Raw genomic sequence first — 17,822 nt, 5'->3', positions numbered from 1 at the left:
TACATGGACCTCATGCATGATTAGTATTCAGTAGTTTGATCTACACTTCGAGGCCTCAAATAAGTGAAATCACTTACTTGTGGTTGACAAACAGATATAGAGGTGTTCCATATTTTCTTATCACCTATTTTCAAGTAAAAATATGTAGAACTGAAAACTTCTCTTGATACCTCCTGCAGTGTATATAGATTTCATTTTATTAATATTTTTATTTTCATCTTTACAGTGTCAGAGAGTGAGAGTGCAAAAGGAAGTGCTGATTGCCTTCCTAAGCTCAGTTATCAGAATTCTTCCAGTATCGTTCGCCTCACTGGTACAAGTAACAACAGTGCTGATAAAATATCAGGAGAAAGCATGGGTAAGTTGAATAGTACACTTGTGTTATGTGCAGAATAAATTGTATCTGTATGACTAGTGAATAATTATTTTTTTAATAGTCTTAATTCTCCAAGGTGATTTTAAAAAATATTTTGTGCAGCCTCTCATGGTATAGCTTAGTAACTTGAGTTCTATATTTTATAACATGCTGTGTTCAAGCTTGTATGGTACAAGGCATAGGGGCAAACCTCCAGCTTGTATACTCTTTTGAGTTTAGACTCTTGGTACTTTTTGGAAGGGGAAAGTGAGATCAGCAGAGGTGATGAGTCTGAGGGTACCATACAGCTAGTTAAGTTTCAAATGAAGTATATGGTTTATTAGTTTTCATATTATTCCTGTTTTTCCAGAGGCAAAAGGATAGTCCTTCAGATAGTTTAAGTAACAATACCCAATAATTGTTCTTTTCAAAGTCATCTTAAATATTATTTTATATTTATTAATATAGAAATGCTTGTATCAAAGGGGATATTAGCACCATTTAAAAGATGAGAAAACTAAAGCATACTTCAGTGATTGGCAGGTCACATAAATTATCAGTAGTTAATAGAAAAGTCAGATTAAAAGTAGAATAATATTGGGCCTCAAAGTTTTTTTACCAGACCATTTTCAGGGGATTAAATAGACATAAGATTCGGAGTTTTTATTGTTAGTAGTGTGATTACCTAATAAATTTTTTTTGTGTTACCTTATTTTTGCATGATGTTGTACTATAAAAAATATTGAAAAACATGTGCTGTCTAGACTGAAATATCTCTGTTTTTAAATGGCCTTGCTGCAATGGTGTTTAGTTTTTTTTTGCAACACAGTTAGATATGCCTCTAGCTCAGGGAAAGGCAAACTAAGGCCCGAGGACCAAATTTGCCCTGAAGCCAATTATTATACTAGCCTGCAAGCTAACCAAGCCACGATGGTTTTTATAGTTTTAAATTGTCAGAAAATAAGACTAATATTTATAGTACGCATGAAAATTTTATGAAATTCAAACATCAGTTTTCATAAATAAAGTTGTGGGAACACAGGCATGCTCGTTCATTTATGTATTATCTGTGGCTGTTTTTGCATTGCAACAGCAGAGTTCAGTAGTTGTGACTGAGACCACGTGGCCTGCGAAGACTACAATAGTCAGTCACTCTTTAGCCCTTTATAGAAAAAGTTTGCGGAACCCTACTCTATCTATCAAACAAACAAAAGAAAATTAGATCACCTATAACTCTTATTTTGCATTTCTTTGTTAGATAATTGTTATAACATAAACATTAAAAAAATTTTCATCAGTGTCATAGAGTTGTTTCACAACCATTTAGTCCTTTGTAACTAATTTTCTAATTATAACTCTTAATAACTTGCGTTTGATCTTTATTTTATTGTTCTTTCATTGCTGTCTGTTCATGCTTGCCCTCCTCTTAAGATCTGCATTTAATTTTTTTATTTAAATATGATTGTAAACTATCCTTTGATCTTCACATTTTGTCAGAATAATAAGCATCTGGCTAATCATCTGGCTTTCAGTTACCCTATATGCTGAACAAGTGAATTTTACAAAAGTCTAGAGTAGATTTCTTTGGTGTGAAGTAAAGTTATTAGTTTATCCTTGATGCTTTTGGCTTGAAAACTCTCATCTGTTAAGTACTGTGGGTTTATTACTGCTGCCAAAGACCATACGTGGGATATATAGGAATACTTATTATATACTTGTACATACTAGGATTTAAAGCATTTTTTGGGTTTATTTATGTTTTGCAGTACAATATATGATATATAAATAAAATATATATATTATATATAAATAAAATATATTTTATATATTTTATTTGTGTTTGTGTGTATGTGTGTGTATATATATATACATATACAGGAGTAGAATTAACAAAGATATGTTTTAATGTTTGATTGGATTAAATCAAACATTGAAATCACAACCCTGTCTTGATTTTTTTTTTTTTTTTTTTTTTTTGAGACGGAGTCTCACTCTGTTACCCAGGCTAGAGTGCAGTGGCACGATCTTGGCTCACTGCAACCTCTGCCTCCCAGGTTCAAGCAATTCTCATGTCTCAGCCTCCCTAGTAGATGGGATTACAGGTGCACACCACTGCGCCTGGCTAATTTTTGTATTTTTATTAGAGATGAGGTTTCACCATGTTGGCCAAGCTGGTCTCAAATTCCCAACCTCAGGCAGTCCACCTGCCTCGGCCTCCCAAAGTGTTGGGATTACAGGCGTGAGCTTCTGCTCCCGCCCTCATGATCATCTTGAGAATTTAATGTTTTGATTATAAATACATATTGAATTACTGAGTGTTCAACCACAGAGAAGTTTAATTCTGAGATGCTTCTCAAGCCTAATTCTGGTTTTACTGTGCCTTTACTTTTGATCCTTAACTACCAATAATATAATAAGTTAATATTATAATATAATGTATTGTGTTCCAGGTTGGTTTGTTGGCTGCAGTTACTGCCTAATAGACAGTATTCATTCAGTAAATATTATTTTAGATTCTACTATATTTCAGGTGCTACTGGGGGTATATTATAATAAGAAACAAAAAATAAACATGGATCCTGCCTTCATGGAGAAAGCAGGTAGAAGGGATGGGAAGACATTGATCAAGTAAATGCGAAAGTATTCTTAGATTAAATACTATGAAAAGGGACAGTAGGTTGCTATGAGAACATGTAATAGATATGTCTTGGGTTTGGGGTTGTTAGGGAAGACTTCCTTCAGCATATCATTTTTAAGCTTAAATTTCAAATATGAGTAGAAAATAAATGAGGGTAGGGATCAGAAAGGAGGAATTGAGAGGGTGCATTCCAAGCAGAAGGAAGCATGTATAAAAAGGCTATTTAGTAGAAAGGAATCCCACAGCATGTTCAAAGATCTGAGAAAAGGCTAGTATATCAGCTAGGCATACTGTCAGCTTTAAGTCTCAGAATATGTGATTAACAGTGCTTAAAGAAGTTGCAGTTTATTTTTCTCAAATAGGAAATTCAGAGGTAACCACTTGCTCTAAATGTTGGCTCAGGGGTTTTGCCATCAGTTCTTTTGACCTAACCATGATTACAGTATAGCCATTGGTAACTCCACACATCACCTATCCCATCAGGGCAAAAAGAGTGGGAAGAGAAACACCAGCCGTATCTATTTCTTTTGTCAGGAAAGAAGTTTTTCCAAAAACCCTCAAAAACTATACCTTGGCCGGGCGCGGTGGCTCAAGCCTGTAATCCCAGCACTTTGGGAGGCCGAGACGGGTGGATCACGAGGTCAGGAGATCGAGACCGTCCTGGCTAATACAGTGAAACCCCGTCTCTACTAAAAAATACAAAAAACGAGCCGGGCGAGGTGGCGGGCGCCTGTAGTCCCAGCTACTTGGGAGGCTGAGGCAGGAGAATGGCGTAAACCCAGGGGGCGGAGCTTGCAATGAGCTGAGATCCCGCCACTGCACTCCAGCCTGGGCGACAGAGCAAGACTCCGTCTCAAAAAAAAAAAAAAAAACTATACCTTAATATCACTGGTTGGAATTATGTCATAGAGCCACCTAGCCCAAGGAAGTTAAATAGTTTGCAGTCTTTGTGTTAGAGGCATGCAGCATCCAGCCTAGCATGTGTAATTTAGCATGTGTGTAAACTTAGGATCAGGCAAACTTTTTTGTAAAAAGCTGAATAGTAAATATTTCAGGCCTTGCAGGGCACATAGAATCTCTGTTACCTAGTCTTCTGGGTGCATGATTTTTACAACCCTTTGCAAATGTAGAAACCATTTGAGACTGTACAAAAACAGGCCTCAGGCTAGATTTGGCTCATGGGTATAGTTTGCAAACCTCTGGTAAAGTCTGATAACCAACTTGGTCTTCAGGTCGTAGCATATCACTGACTTTGCAAAGGAACCCTTGCAAATGCAATTCCAGAGTATTATCTTTGGTTACAAGATTCCTCCAGGTCTTTAGTAATATTTAACGTGTGAAGCAGAAAATTTCCCAGAATATCAGAAGAAAGTGTGTTCTTGATTTCCTATGTCCTCAATCATAAGCTGATGAAAAAAACAATAAACTTTGCCTCTCTGATATGTCATTTTTCTTGTTAATGGTATATGCTTATTAAGTAATATTAGATGTAGGCTTTTATGACTTCTAGTATCTACTCTTTTCTCTTGCCCTGCCATTTGCATGCATCACCTGACAAGAAAAGGCACATTTTCAGTACCTGCCTGACTATAGAGAGCTAATTCTGTAGATGAAGCACATAAGAAGAATAGTTGATGATACTATACCTAGACTAATGCTTTAGAGGACTCCCACATATAGTAAGAACAATTAAAGTGATCAGAGATCTAGATTTCTGCTTAAAATTTAGTATTTTCATCTAAGTAATTTGGTAGAAAGCAGTGAACAGTGTTTCTAAATGGGAAGTGGCCATTAACATTTGACTGGTATAAATGTGCAATCAATATGTTAAGCAAGGGTAAAATTATTTAGCCACATTAATTTAGCTAAAATTATTTAGGATTTGAAGTTTTAAAAAATAGCCTTTATGGATAAAGTTAACATTATTTTTTTTCATGTTTTGGATGTTTTTTCTTTTTTCATTTTAATAAACAGAAGATTCACAATTTTGGCTGGGCATGGTGGCTCACACCTATAATCCTAGCACTTTGGGAAGCCAAAACAGAAGTATTTGTTGAGCCCAAGAGTTCCAGACCAACTTGGGCAACATAGTGAGACCCTGTGTCTACCAAATAAAAAAAAAAAAAGGCTGGGCGCGGTGGCTCAAGCCTGTAATCCCAGCACTTTGGGAGGCCAGGACGGGCAGATCACGAGGTCAGGAGATCAAGACCATCCTGGCTAACACGGTGAAACCCCGTCTCTACTAAAAAAAATACAAAAAACTAGCCGGGCGAGGTGGCGGGCGCCTGTAGTCCCAGCTACTTGGGAGGCTGAGGCAGGAGAATGGCGTACAGCTACTTGGGAGGCTGAGGCAGGAGAATGGCGTAAACCCGGGAGGCGGAGCTTGCAGTGAGCTGAGATCCGGCCACTGCACTCCAGCCTGGGCGACAGAGCCAGACTCCGTCTCAAAAAAAAAAAAAAGGAAGACTCAGAATCTCAAGGTCATCTAGTACAACCACAACTGTAAAACCATTGTAATTTATTTAGTGGAATTAGTATAAATCTTAATTGATGACATCTTTAAAAAGCGGTACATCCTAATGTCTAGGAGCATACCCTTTATAATTGGACAAATCTGAATTTGAATCCCAGTTCTGTCTCTTAAGGACTGGGTTACTCTGAGCTAGATAATTAATCTCTCTGAGTGTTCCTTTTTTCTCAACCCATAAGGATGTTGGAATGTTTACAGTAGGAAATACAAGTAAGGTGTCTAGTATAGTATCTGTCAAATAGCAGACACTCAGTGAGTGCTTGCTATTATCGTTTTCGTCACTAGAATTTTAAATATTTAAGATGACTTACATTTGCTATTGTATTTTCATGGCTAAAAGCACTTTACTTGTTTTTCAGAAAGCACACCTGAGCTGCTCTTAATATCATCTCTTGAGGATACAAATGAAACAAGAAACATTCAAAGTAGATGCTTCAGGAAAAGGCACAAAAGTGACAATGAAACTAATTTGCAGCAGCAAGTGGTCTGGGGAAATAGAAACCGTAATCTTAGTGGAGGGGTACTGATGGGATTTATGCTCAATAGAATTAACCGGGAAGCCACCCCTGGAGATATAGTTGAAAAATTAGGAGCTGATGCAAAAATTCTTTCAAATGTTATCTCAAAAAGCACAAGACCAAATACTCTTGATATTGGGAAGCCACCTTTAAGATCAAAAAGAGACAGTCTAGAAAAGGAATCTAGCGATGATGATACACCTTTTGATGGTTCTAACTATTTGGCAGATAAAGTGGAATCTCCTGTTATTTTTGACTTAGAAGACTTAGACAGTGAAACAGATGGATCAAAAGCAGGATGTGTTGCTACGCAAAATCCCAAGAGTATTCAGCGTATGAACAGCAGCTTTTCAGTAAAACCTTTTGAAAAAACTGATGTTGCAACAGGATTCGATCCCCTCTCTCTTTTGGTTGCTGAGACTGAACAGCAGCAAAAAGAAGAAGAGGAGGAGGATGAAGATGATAGCAAAAGCATTTCAACACCATCTGCTAGGCGTGATTTAGCTGAAGAAATTGTGATGTATATGAATAATATGAGCAGCCCTTTGACAAGTCGTACACCAAGCATTGATTTACAACGGGCATGTGATGATAAATTAAATAAGAAAAGTCCACCATTGGTCAAGGCATGCAGAAGATCTAGCCTGCCTCCTAATTCTCCTAAGCCAGTGAGACTTACCAAATCTAAAAGTTACACAAAAAGTGAGGAGAAACCAAGGGAGAGACTTTGGTCTTCTCCAGCCTTCTCACCTACTTGCCCATTTAGGGAAGAATCTCAGGATACATTAACCCACTCATCACCTTCATTTAACTTAGATACACTACTAGTACCTAAACTAGATGTTCTAAGAAACAGTATGTTCACTGCTGGAAAAGGAGTTGCAGAGAAAGCAAGCAAATGGTATTCAAGATTCACCATGTACACCACATCATCTAAGGTAAGTTTGGTTAGTATTTGCTACTTTTACTGTCGCACATACACACCCATCACCACCAAAAGCCTCTTACTTGTTTTAACTATTCTTCCTAAACATAGCTTTATAAAAAGGACTCATGGGGTGTGTAAGTTTTGTTAAGTATCAGAATTGGAACTGTAATAATAACTTCAAAGAAAAGAAAATTTACTAAGGTTATATTTGTAATTCAGTTTTGAAAGACAGTGATTTGTAGCTGGAGTAAGAATTAGTGTTACATGAAAGTACTTACTGAATTTCAATATTTCCTTCAAGATGCAGATTTTTTTTCCAGATAGTGTGTCCAATATGCCCTCAAAAATTACCAGTCAGGCATATGATTTGCCCTTCTGATTAGGATGGAGTAACTTACAGTAGACTTACATACCTTCCCCTAAGAGCAAAAAGCTAGATGAAATAGAGAAAGTATCTGTTTAAAGTCATCAGAGAACTGCTGAAGTAACTAGAAAGCAGAGAGTCAGGATTCTAGAGAGGTGAGCTGAAGTTCTAGAGCTGCTTTCTCCCTGAGGGGATTTGCTAATTATGGACATGAAGCACTAGGTTGTAAATCTAGGCTTTCCCTTATCAGAACTTTTGGGACCTTGTGGGTTAGAGAGACAAAATTGAAGACTTTAAGGGCCTCAAATACACTGAAGATTTTCTTCCTTCAAGACATTTTCCAAATACTTGATACGGCATGAGAAGGGTAAGTAGAACGTCTGTGAGAAATCAAGTTCTCAGCAGTTTCATGGTCCTGGAATCATAATAGCTAGAGTTGAGGAGCTGCCAGAGGGAGGAGGGCCTCAATTGGAATACTTACAGAGGTATGCCTTAGGAACACTGACAAATCAGAGGTAGACTAAGCCTGACCGAAATTGCAACCTAGACTTGACTCGGGTCATTTGTGATTTGGTTAAAATAATCAGCTTTTACTCTTATCAACAGAGAAAAGATTGTGCCTTTTCTAGAGGAATAAAACATCATCTAGAATCCTTACAGTTTTTAATGTACAATGTCTGTCACTCAATTAAAAATAGCTGTGCCAAGAGACAGGAACATAGCTGAAAAATGAAGAAAGCAGATAATGGAAAGAGACCCTCAAGTGATCCAGATGTTTGAATTAACAAGGGACTTTGAAATAATTATAATATGTTCAAGAATATAAAGGAAATGGTATAATAAATAACTGTAAAGATGGAAGATTTCACTAGATAATCGGAATGTATTTAAAATAATCAAGCATAAATTTTAGAACTGAAAACGAAATAAAAAGCAAAAATCTTGAGCCAGAGAAAAAGATGCATTATCTGCAAAGGAGCAGTGATCTTCTGAAGAGAAACTGTGATGTCAGAAGACACTGGAAAGATGTCTTTAAAGTGCTGAAAGAAAATAACTGTCAACCTATTTTTCTATACTCAACAAAAATATTCTTTAGGAATTGGGGTGAAAATACTGGTTCCACTGTGGTAACATAAGGCCACCACAGCCCATCCTTCCCAATGATTATAACTTAAAAACCAGACAAAATATAAAAAACAACTAAGGATTCTGAAAAATAAATAAAAGCAGGCGGTTTCTGGGGAGAGACCAACACAGAAATGAGTTTATCATTTTCTTTCCTCATGCATCTTTGCCCCAAGGGCAGTCACATCATGGCATGGCACCTCTGGCAGATAAAACTTCAAGAGAAACCCCATATTTCCTGAACAGAGAAGCCTGAGAAAGAGGCCTCGTTGTGCAGAAAGTTTGAGGGGAATCCCATACAAGTTTCACCCTACCCCTTGACCTGCACGGTCATGGGACAGATGCAAACTGGAATAGAAAAGGCTTAAGTAACTGAACTAAAAGTTCACTGCCTACAAAAAGTAAAACATGAATTACAGTCTGAATATATAACTCAATTGTTTGCCTGCTGAGACAAGAGCATCAACAATCTCTGAAGTATTATAACAGTACCCAGGCTACATAACATAATATTCAGTGTCCAAGATAAAATCCAAAATTACTTGGTATAAAGGGCCAGGAAAATGTGACCATTCTCAAGGAAAAGACAACTCCAAGATGACTCAGATGTTGGAACTATCAGGGAAAAACTTTAAAGCAGCTCCCATAACTGGTTCTTTTAGGTAAAGGAAAACACATTTGAAATAAAATAAATTCTAGCAAGAAATATAATTTATTAAAACAAATTTTATAACTGCAATATATAATATCCAATATAAACTGATTGAATGGGTTAAATAACAGAATGGAGATGACAATGAAAAGTTAGTGACCTTGAAGATAAAGTAATAGAAATTAATCAGAAGAAGAGAGAAAAGATTTTTATAAAAATAAACATAGCCTCAGGGACTTGTGTGACAGTATCAAAAGGAACAAATGAAATATGGATAACTAGAGTTCCAGAAGAATTGAAGAGAGAGATTTTGTTAGAAAAGATACTTGAAGATTTGAAAAAATAATGGCTGAAACCTCCAAAATTGGTGAAAGATACAGATTTATAGATACAAGAGACTCAGCAAATTAGACAGAGTAAACTCAAAACCACACCTGCACACATCAAAAGTAAACTGCTAAAAAGCAGAGATATTCACCTGCTAACAAGAAAATGGCTGCTAAAGAAATTTAAAATACACTGAAAGCTATTAACAAAAAAGTATACATTACCTACAGAGCCATAAAGATTTGAATGTACCCATGCACTTTTCATCATAATCCTTGGAGGGAAGAATTTAGTGGAATTGTACCTTTAACGCATTGAAAGAAAGACCTGTCAACTCAGAATTCTATATCCAGCAAAAATATTCTTCAGGGGTGAAGGTGAAATAAAGACATTTTCAGATAAAAGAGTTCATGAGCAATGGGATTGTTCTATGAGATATGCTGAAGGAAGTTATTTAAACTGAAGAAAAATGATACCAAAGAGAAACCTGGATCTTCAGGAATAAAAGAAATGCAAAATAAATGGTAAATAGCTGATTATTAGAAAATATTACTCTTTTTCCTCCAAAACTTAAAGAAAAACCTATAATTGCCCAAAACAAAAATAGTAACATTATCTCATGGAATTTTCAATATGTGTAGATGTTTGACAGTAGTAAACATCAGTAATAAAGGAACTTACCCCCACAGACCTTCATTATAGTTATATTATTAAATATGAAATGATATAAAACTAACTCCAAATAGACTTTAAATGATTAGATATGTATATTGTAATCCCTGGAGCACTGAGTTAAAAAAAATACAGTGAGGTGTAGCCAATAAAAATATTCAAATAGTCTTACAGAGAACAGGAAATCTTAAAGAGGCCAAGAAAGGGGGAACAGAGAAATAGACTAGAGGTAACCATATCAGTAATTAAATGATAACAATCTAAACACCTCAATTAAAAGGCAGATGTTAGGCTAGTCATGGTGGCTCATGTTGGTAATCCCAGCTTTCCGGAAGGCCAAGCCAGGAGAATTGCTTGAGTTTGAGACCAGCCTGGAGTTTGAGACCAGCCTGAGCAGCGTAGCAAGACCCTGTCTGTACTATATATATATAGTATTTTTTATATATAGTATAGTACTATATATATATATATATTTTTTTTTTTTTTTTAAACTAGCTGGCCATGGTGGCACATACCTGTAGTCCTAGCTACTCAGGAGCCTGAGGCAGGAAGGTTGCTTGAACCCAGAAGTTCAAGGCTGTAGTGAGCTGTGATTGTGCCACTGCACTCCAACCTGGGCAACAGACTGATTTCATAATGATGAGGAGTTGGATGTTATGGTATGTACCTGTTGTTCCAGCTACTCAGGAGGTTGAGGTGGAGGGTCTGGATTGCTTGAGTCTAGGAGTTCTAGGCCAACCAGGGCAGCATAGCAAGACTCAGTCTCTCAAAAATATTGATTATAAGAAACAGTTCATCAGGAAGACACAATGATTATCCGTGTATATTCACTAAATCACAGAGCCTCAAAACAATGACACAATAATTGGTAGAATTAAGGGGAGTTCTAAATCTTAGTAGGACATTTAAAAACTCAATTGATAGAAGAGCTAACAAAAGAAGGTCAAGACAAATCTCAACAACACAATCAGCTACCTTTATATAATTGACATTTATAGAATATACACTCAGCAACTACAGAACACACGTTCTTTTCAAGTGTTTACAGTACAGTCATCAAGATAAACCATGTTTGGCTTTTAAAAAACCTCAGTCAATTGAAAAGGATCCAAATCAAAGTGCATTGTAGAGTTACAGAACATTACTGAGGGATTTTAAAGGAGATTTAAATAAATGGAATGACATTCCTTGTTCATGGAATTGAAGACTCGGTATTGTTAAACTGCAACCCTCCCTACATTGGCATCTAAATATATATCAAAATTGCCCCTATCAAAATTCCAGCAGGATTTTGTAGAATTTGACAAGTTGATCCTAAAATTAATATAGAAAATAGAAGGACCCAGAATAGCCAAAACAATTTGGAAAAAGAAAAAGTTGGGGGACTCACAATTCCCAATTGCAAAATTTACTACAAAGCTACAGTTACCAAGACAGTGTGCTGCTAGCATAAACAGAGATGAATAGATGAGAGAATAAAATTTAGACTCCAGAAATAAACTCTTATGTTTATGGTCATTTAAATTTCAATAAAGATGCCAAGACAATTCAATGGGGAAATGATAGTTTTTGTCAAAAAATGGTTCTGAGATAATTGGATATTTGCGTGCAAATACAGTCAGCCTTCTGTATCTGCAAGTTCTGCCTCCATGGATTAAACCAACCACAGATTGAAAATATTAAAAATAAATAAATACAAATAATATAGTATAATTATTCACATAGCGTTTACATTGTATTAGGTATTATAAGTAACCTAGAGATGATTTAACATTTACAGGAGGATGTGCATAGGTTATATGCAAATACCAATCCTCTGTGGATACTGAGGGATGACTGTAGGTGAATGTAGACACTCAACTTATATTCGGCCGTTAACACAAAATGGATAAGATGTCTAAATGTAAGAGCTAGCACACTATAAAAATTGTGGGCCGGCGGTGGCTCACACTTGTAATCCCAGCACTTTGGGAGGCCAAGGCAGGCGAATCACGAGGTCAGGAGATCGAGACCATCCTGGCTAACACAGTGAAACCCCATCTCTACTAAAAATACAAAAATTAACCAGGCGTGGTGGCAGGCACCTGTAGTCCCAGCTATTTGGGAGAGTGACGCAGGAGAATGGCGTGAACCTGGGAGGCAGAGATTGCAGTGAGCTGAGATTGCACCATTGCACTCCAGCCTGGGCGACAGAGTGAGAGTCATCTCAAAAAAAAAAAAAAAAAAAAATTGTGGGCCAGGCGTGGTGGCTCATGCCTGTAATCTCAGAACTTTGGGAGGCTGAGGCGGGCAGATCGCCTGAGGTCAGGAGTTTGAGACCAGCGTGGCTAACATGGTGAGACCCCTGTTTCTACTAAAAATACAAAAAATTAGCCAGGCGTGGTGGTACATTCCTATAATCCCAGCTACTTAGGAGGCTGAGGTAGGAGAATCGCTTGAACCCAGGAGGTGGAGGTTGTGGTGAGCTGGGATCGCACCATTGCACGCCAGCTTGGGCAACAAGAGCAAAACTCTGTCTTAAAAAAAAAAAAAAAAAATGGAAGAAAATATAGGAAGAAAATCTTTTAAGACCTTGAATTAAGCCAAGAATTCCTAGGTATGATACCAGAAACAGTCTATAAAAGGAAAATTTGATAGGTTAGGCATTACCAAAATTCAAGACTTGTGTTCCAAAAATGAAAATGTGAGAAAATGAAAAGCCACAGACTGGGGAAAAGATACGCAAATTCTGTATTTATTTAGTAAATGACTTGAATCCATAATATACAAACAACTCACACAGCTCAATAATAAGATAAACAACCCAAGTAAAAAGTAGTTCTAAATAGATATGTCACCAAAGAAGAGATACGAATGGCTGAAAATCACATGAAACATGCTCAACATAATTAGTTATTAGGCGTTAATTGTATTCAAAGCCACAGTGAAATCCCATTTCACACTCACTAGAAGAATGGCTGTAATCCAAAAGATGACAAGTGGAGGGGATGTGGAGAAATGGGAACCCTCATACTTCTTTGGTGGGAATGTTAAATGGTACAGCCGCTTTGGAAAACAGTCTGGCAGCTTCTTTAAAAGCTAAGCATTAATATAACATATGACCCAGCAGTTTCACTCTAAATAATCTACCCAAGAGAAATGAAAACGTAGCCTACACAAAGATTTTATGTGAATATTCATAACATTGCTTATAAAAGCCAAAAAATGGAAACAACCCAAATTTCCATCAGCTGGAAAATAGGTAAAATGTGTTATACAGTGGAATATAATTGAGCAATACAAAAGAATGAAATACTGATACATGCCTTAAAAAATTGATGAACCAGCCGGGCCTGGTGGTTCACGCCTTTAATCCCAGCACTTTGGGAGGCCGAGGCGGGCAGATCATGAGGTCAGGAGATTGAGATCCTGGTGAAACCCTGTCTCTACTAAAAATACAAAAAATTAGCTAGGCGTGGTGGCAGGCACCTGTAGTCCCAGCTACTCGGGAGGCTGAGGCAGGAGAATGGCGTGAACCTGGGAGGCAGAGCTTGCAATCACGCCACTGCACTCCAGCCTGGGCGACAGAGCGAGACTCCATCTCAAAAAGAAAAAAAAAAAAATTGATGAACCTCAAATTCATCAAATTTGAGGTGATGAATTAAGCCAGATTTTAAAAGACCAAATATTATATGAATCTATTGTATCAATCCATTGATCTGAAATGTCCAGAAAAGGCAAATCTGTAGACACAGTATATTAGTGGTCGCCTGGTGTTAGGAAGGCAATGGAGATAAACTGTAAATGGGTATGAGATATCTTACTGGGGTGGTAAAAATTTTCTAAAATTAGAAACGTTCTAAAACTTGGTAAATTTACTACAAAGATTATTGAATTGTAGACTTAATATGAGTGAATGTTATAACATGAAAATTAAGCCCCAATAAGGTTTCTTTTTAAATTAAGCATATTTTCTGACCACAATAGAATTCAATTACAAATCACTAAGAATAAGTAAGAGATCAAGAAAAACCTGAACACACTTCCAAATAATTTGAATCAAAGATAAAATCATAAAGGAAATTATTTTAATGTTTGAGTGGAATGAACAAAAATATATCAAAATTTGTCAGATACAACTAAGAGGTGCTTAGAGGTTAACTTACAGCTTTAAATGCTGTAGTTAGAAGTGATTTAAAATTAATGATTTATGGTTCTACCTTAAGAAACTAGAAGAAAAGAACAAAGTAAGCTCATAGTAAGTAGGAAGAAGGAAGTAATAAAGATGGAGCAGAAATCAGTAAAACTGAAAAGATGGAAAGAGTAAGAATATCAATAAAACCAAAAGCTGATTCTTTAAAAAGAACAGCAAAATTGACATGCTGCTGGCTAGACTGATCTAGAAAAAGAGAACACAATCACTAATGTCAGAAAGATCCCACCTAAAGATGAAAATAAATAATATTTTTTAAAGCCTAGCATAGGCATGTCTCATTTATTGTGCTTGCTTTACTGCACTACACAGATATCATGCTTTTTACAAATTGAAGGTTCGTGGCAACCCTGTGTTGAGCAAGTCAATTGGTGTCATTTTCCAACAGCATGTGCTTACTTCATGTCTCTGTGTCACGTTTCAGTAATTCTTGCAATATTTCAAACTTTTTCATTATTATATCTGTTATGGTGACTTGTGATCAATGATCCTTGATGTTATTATTGTAATAGTTTTGAGACACCATGACCTGTTCCCATATAAGATGGTAAACTTAATCGATAAATGTTGTGTGATTTCTGACTGTCCACCAAATGGCCATTCTCCTGACTCTCTCCCTCTCCTCAGGCCTTCCTATAACTTGAGACACAACAATATTGAAACTAAGCCAATTAATAACCCTACAGTGGCCTCTAAGTGTTCACATGAAAGGAAGGGTCACACATTTTTCACTGTAAATCAAAAGTTAGAAATGATTAAGCTTAGTGAGGAAGGCATGCCAAAAGCCAAGAAAGACCGAAAGTGAGGTCTTCTGCACCAAACAGCCAAGTTGTGAATGCACAGGGAAAGTTCTTGAAGGAAATTAAAAGTGACATGAGTGATAGGACAGCAAAACAGTGTTATTGCCCAAAAGGAGAAAGTTTGAGTGGTCTGGATAGATCAAATCAGCCACAATATTCCCTTAAGATAAAGCCTAATCCAGAGCAAGGCCCTAACTCTCTTCAGTTCTATGAAGGCTGAGGAAGCTGCAGAAGAAAAGTTTGAAGCCAGCAGAGGTTGGCTCATGAGGTTTAAAGAAAGAAGCTGTCTCTGTAACATAAAAGTGCAGGATGAAGCAAGGACTAATATAGAAGATGTAGCTAATTATCCACAAGATCTATGTAAGGTCACTGATGAAGGTGGCTACACTAAACAACAGATTTCCAATGCAGATGAAACAGCTGTGTATTGGAAGAAGATGTCCATCTAGAACTTTGATGGCGAGAGAGGAAAAGTCAGCGCCTGGCTTCCAGGCTTCAAAGGACAGGCTGACTCTCTTGTTACGGAGTAGTGTAGCTGGCGATGTTAAATTAAGGCAATGCTCATCTACCATTCTGAAAATCCTAGAATTTGCTAAAGGTACTCTGCCTGTGCTCTGTAAATGGAACAGAAAACCTGGATGACAGCACATCTGTTTACAGCATGGTTTACTGAATGTTTTAAACCCATTGTTGAGACCTACTGCTCAGAAAAAAATATTTATTTCAAAATATTACTGCTCATTGACAATGCACCTAGTCACGCAAGAGCTCCAATAGAAAAGCGGTCACCAGGTGCAGTGGCTCATGCCTGTAATTCCAGCACTTTGGAAGGCTGAGACAGGCGGATCCCTTGAGCTCAGAAATTTGAGACCAGCCTGGGCAACATGGCAAAACCCTGTCTCTACAAAAAATTAGCCAGTGTGGTGGCACACGCCTGTGGTCCCAGCTACTCAGGAAGCGGAGGTGGGAGAATCGCTTGAATCTGGGAGGCAGAGGTTGCACTGGGCCGAGATCGCTGTCTGTACTCCAGCCTGGCTGACAGAATTGAACCCCCATCTTCAAAAAAAACCGAAATGTCAAGGAGTCAAGTTGAATGATGAAAAAAGAAATGTCAAGATTTATTGTTTTCATGCTAGTATTCATTCTGCAGCCCATGGATCAAGGAGTCATTTTTACTTTTAACTTAGTATTTAAGAAATACATTTCATAAAGTTATAGCTACAATAAGATAGTGATTCCTGTGATGGATCTGGGCAAAATAAATTGAAAACCTTCTGGAAAGGATTCTCTTCTAGATGCCATTAATGGCATTCATAATTAATAGGAGGAGATCAAAATAGCAACATTACTGGAGTTTGGAAGAAATAGATTCCAATTCTCAAGGATGATTTTGAGGGGTTCAAGACCAGTGGAGGAATTACGCAGATATGGTGAAAATAGCAAAACCCTAAAATTAGAAGTGGAGCCTTGAAGATGTGACTTAATTGCTGCAATCACAATAAAACTTGAAGGGATGAAGAGTTGCTTCTTATGAATGAGCAAAGAAAGTTGTCAAACAGTATCACATGCTACAGAGAAATCTTTCTTGAAGAGTCAATGCAGCAAACCTCATTATTGTCCTCTTCTTTACCACAGCCACTCAACCTTCAGCAGCCACCACCCTATTCAGTCACCAGCCATTAACATCCAGGCAAAACCCTCAACCAGCAAAAAGATTACCACTTGCTGAAGGTTCACATGATTGTTAGCAATTTTTAGTAATAAGGTATTTTTAAATTTATGGCATTTTTTAGACATAATGCTGTTGTACAGTAGACTTCAGTGTAGTGTGAACAACTTTTATATGCACTGGGAAATAAGTTTGTGGTTTGCTTTACTGTGATATTTGCTTTGTTGAGTTGGTCTGGAACTGAACCTGCCATACCTCCAAGATATGTCTGTACAGTGCCTTCATTGAAGACACTAAATAAATGGTTATTGTTGCTATACTCAATGAAATTCAGTCTCATTAATTTTTCTGCATATAAAGAATTTAATGTCTCTCAATGTAAAATTCTTTTTTATAATTTCAAACATGCATAATCTGTATTTTAATTAGAAAAATTCAACTATTTGACTTATTTTTTATACTAAGTAATTGTTTTATGGATAAACAGCAACAAGACCTCTGGTTCAGGATGTTAAAATACACATCTGTATTCCCTCCTCCTCAAAATCCCATTAAAATGACAGAAAAATAGATATAATAAATCCATCAAAGCAATGAAAGAAGAAAAGTATGCCATCGGGAGATGAGAAATTTTCATACCTTAAAATGAGAAAGCAAATGAAACTGGATTGATGGAAATGCCTGAATACAGAAAGTATAGCCTCCAAAGTAGTAATAAGAGAGATCAGCTACCAAGATGAGAAGTGTTCTTGTGAATGAAGCCCAGGTGAGCAGGCAGAAGTATGAAATTACACAGCCAGGTGATTAAATTAAAAGACTACTTAGGGAATAGTTCAGCTAGGCATTGTTTTTCCTCTTACAGGAGTAGTTGTGAAAATGAAATACTCCAGCTCACAAAGGTATGAAATCTTTAAGTACTAAGAGTGAAGGAGAGATACCAAGGACAGGTATTGAGATGAGAAAGAAAGTAGGGTTAAAAGTAATTCCAAAATTTCATTATTAGCCCAGATTTTTTTTAAGGAAGCCCCACTCTACTTAAAATATACTGAAGT

The 17,822-nt window shown here is 36.9% G+C and overlaps 1 protein-coding gene across 7 annotated transcripts in view; it reads left to right on the top strand.

The window, feature by feature from the left end:
* Positions 1 to 17,822, top strand: part of DENND4A (DENN domain containing 4A) — a 132,353-nt gene that overhangs the window by 93,834 nt on the left and 20,697 nt on the right. For all 7 annotated transcript variants that reach the window (XM_023220803.1, XM_023220808.2, XM_023220807.2 and 4 more), the window contains 2 exons: positions 227 to 358; positions 5,883 to 6,979. In XM_023220803.1, coding sequence (XP_023076571.1) covers positions 227 to 358; positions 5,883 to 6,979 — 1,229 coding nt within the window. The remainder of the gene's footprint in view (positions 1 to 226; positions 359 to 5,882; positions 6,980 to 17,822) is intronic.

This window comes from Piliocolobus tephrosceles, chromosome 6, assembly GCF_002776525.5.
Source record: "Piliocolobus tephrosceles isolate RC106 chromosome 6, ASM277652v3, whole genome shotgun sequence".
Taxonomy (NCBI): Eukaryota; Metazoa; Chordata; class Mammalia; order Primates; family Cercopithecidae; genus Piliocolobus; species Piliocolobus tephrosceles.
The sequence above is the reverse complement of the archived record's forward strand: the minus strand, read 5'-3'. Positions and strand labels throughout refer to the sequence as shown.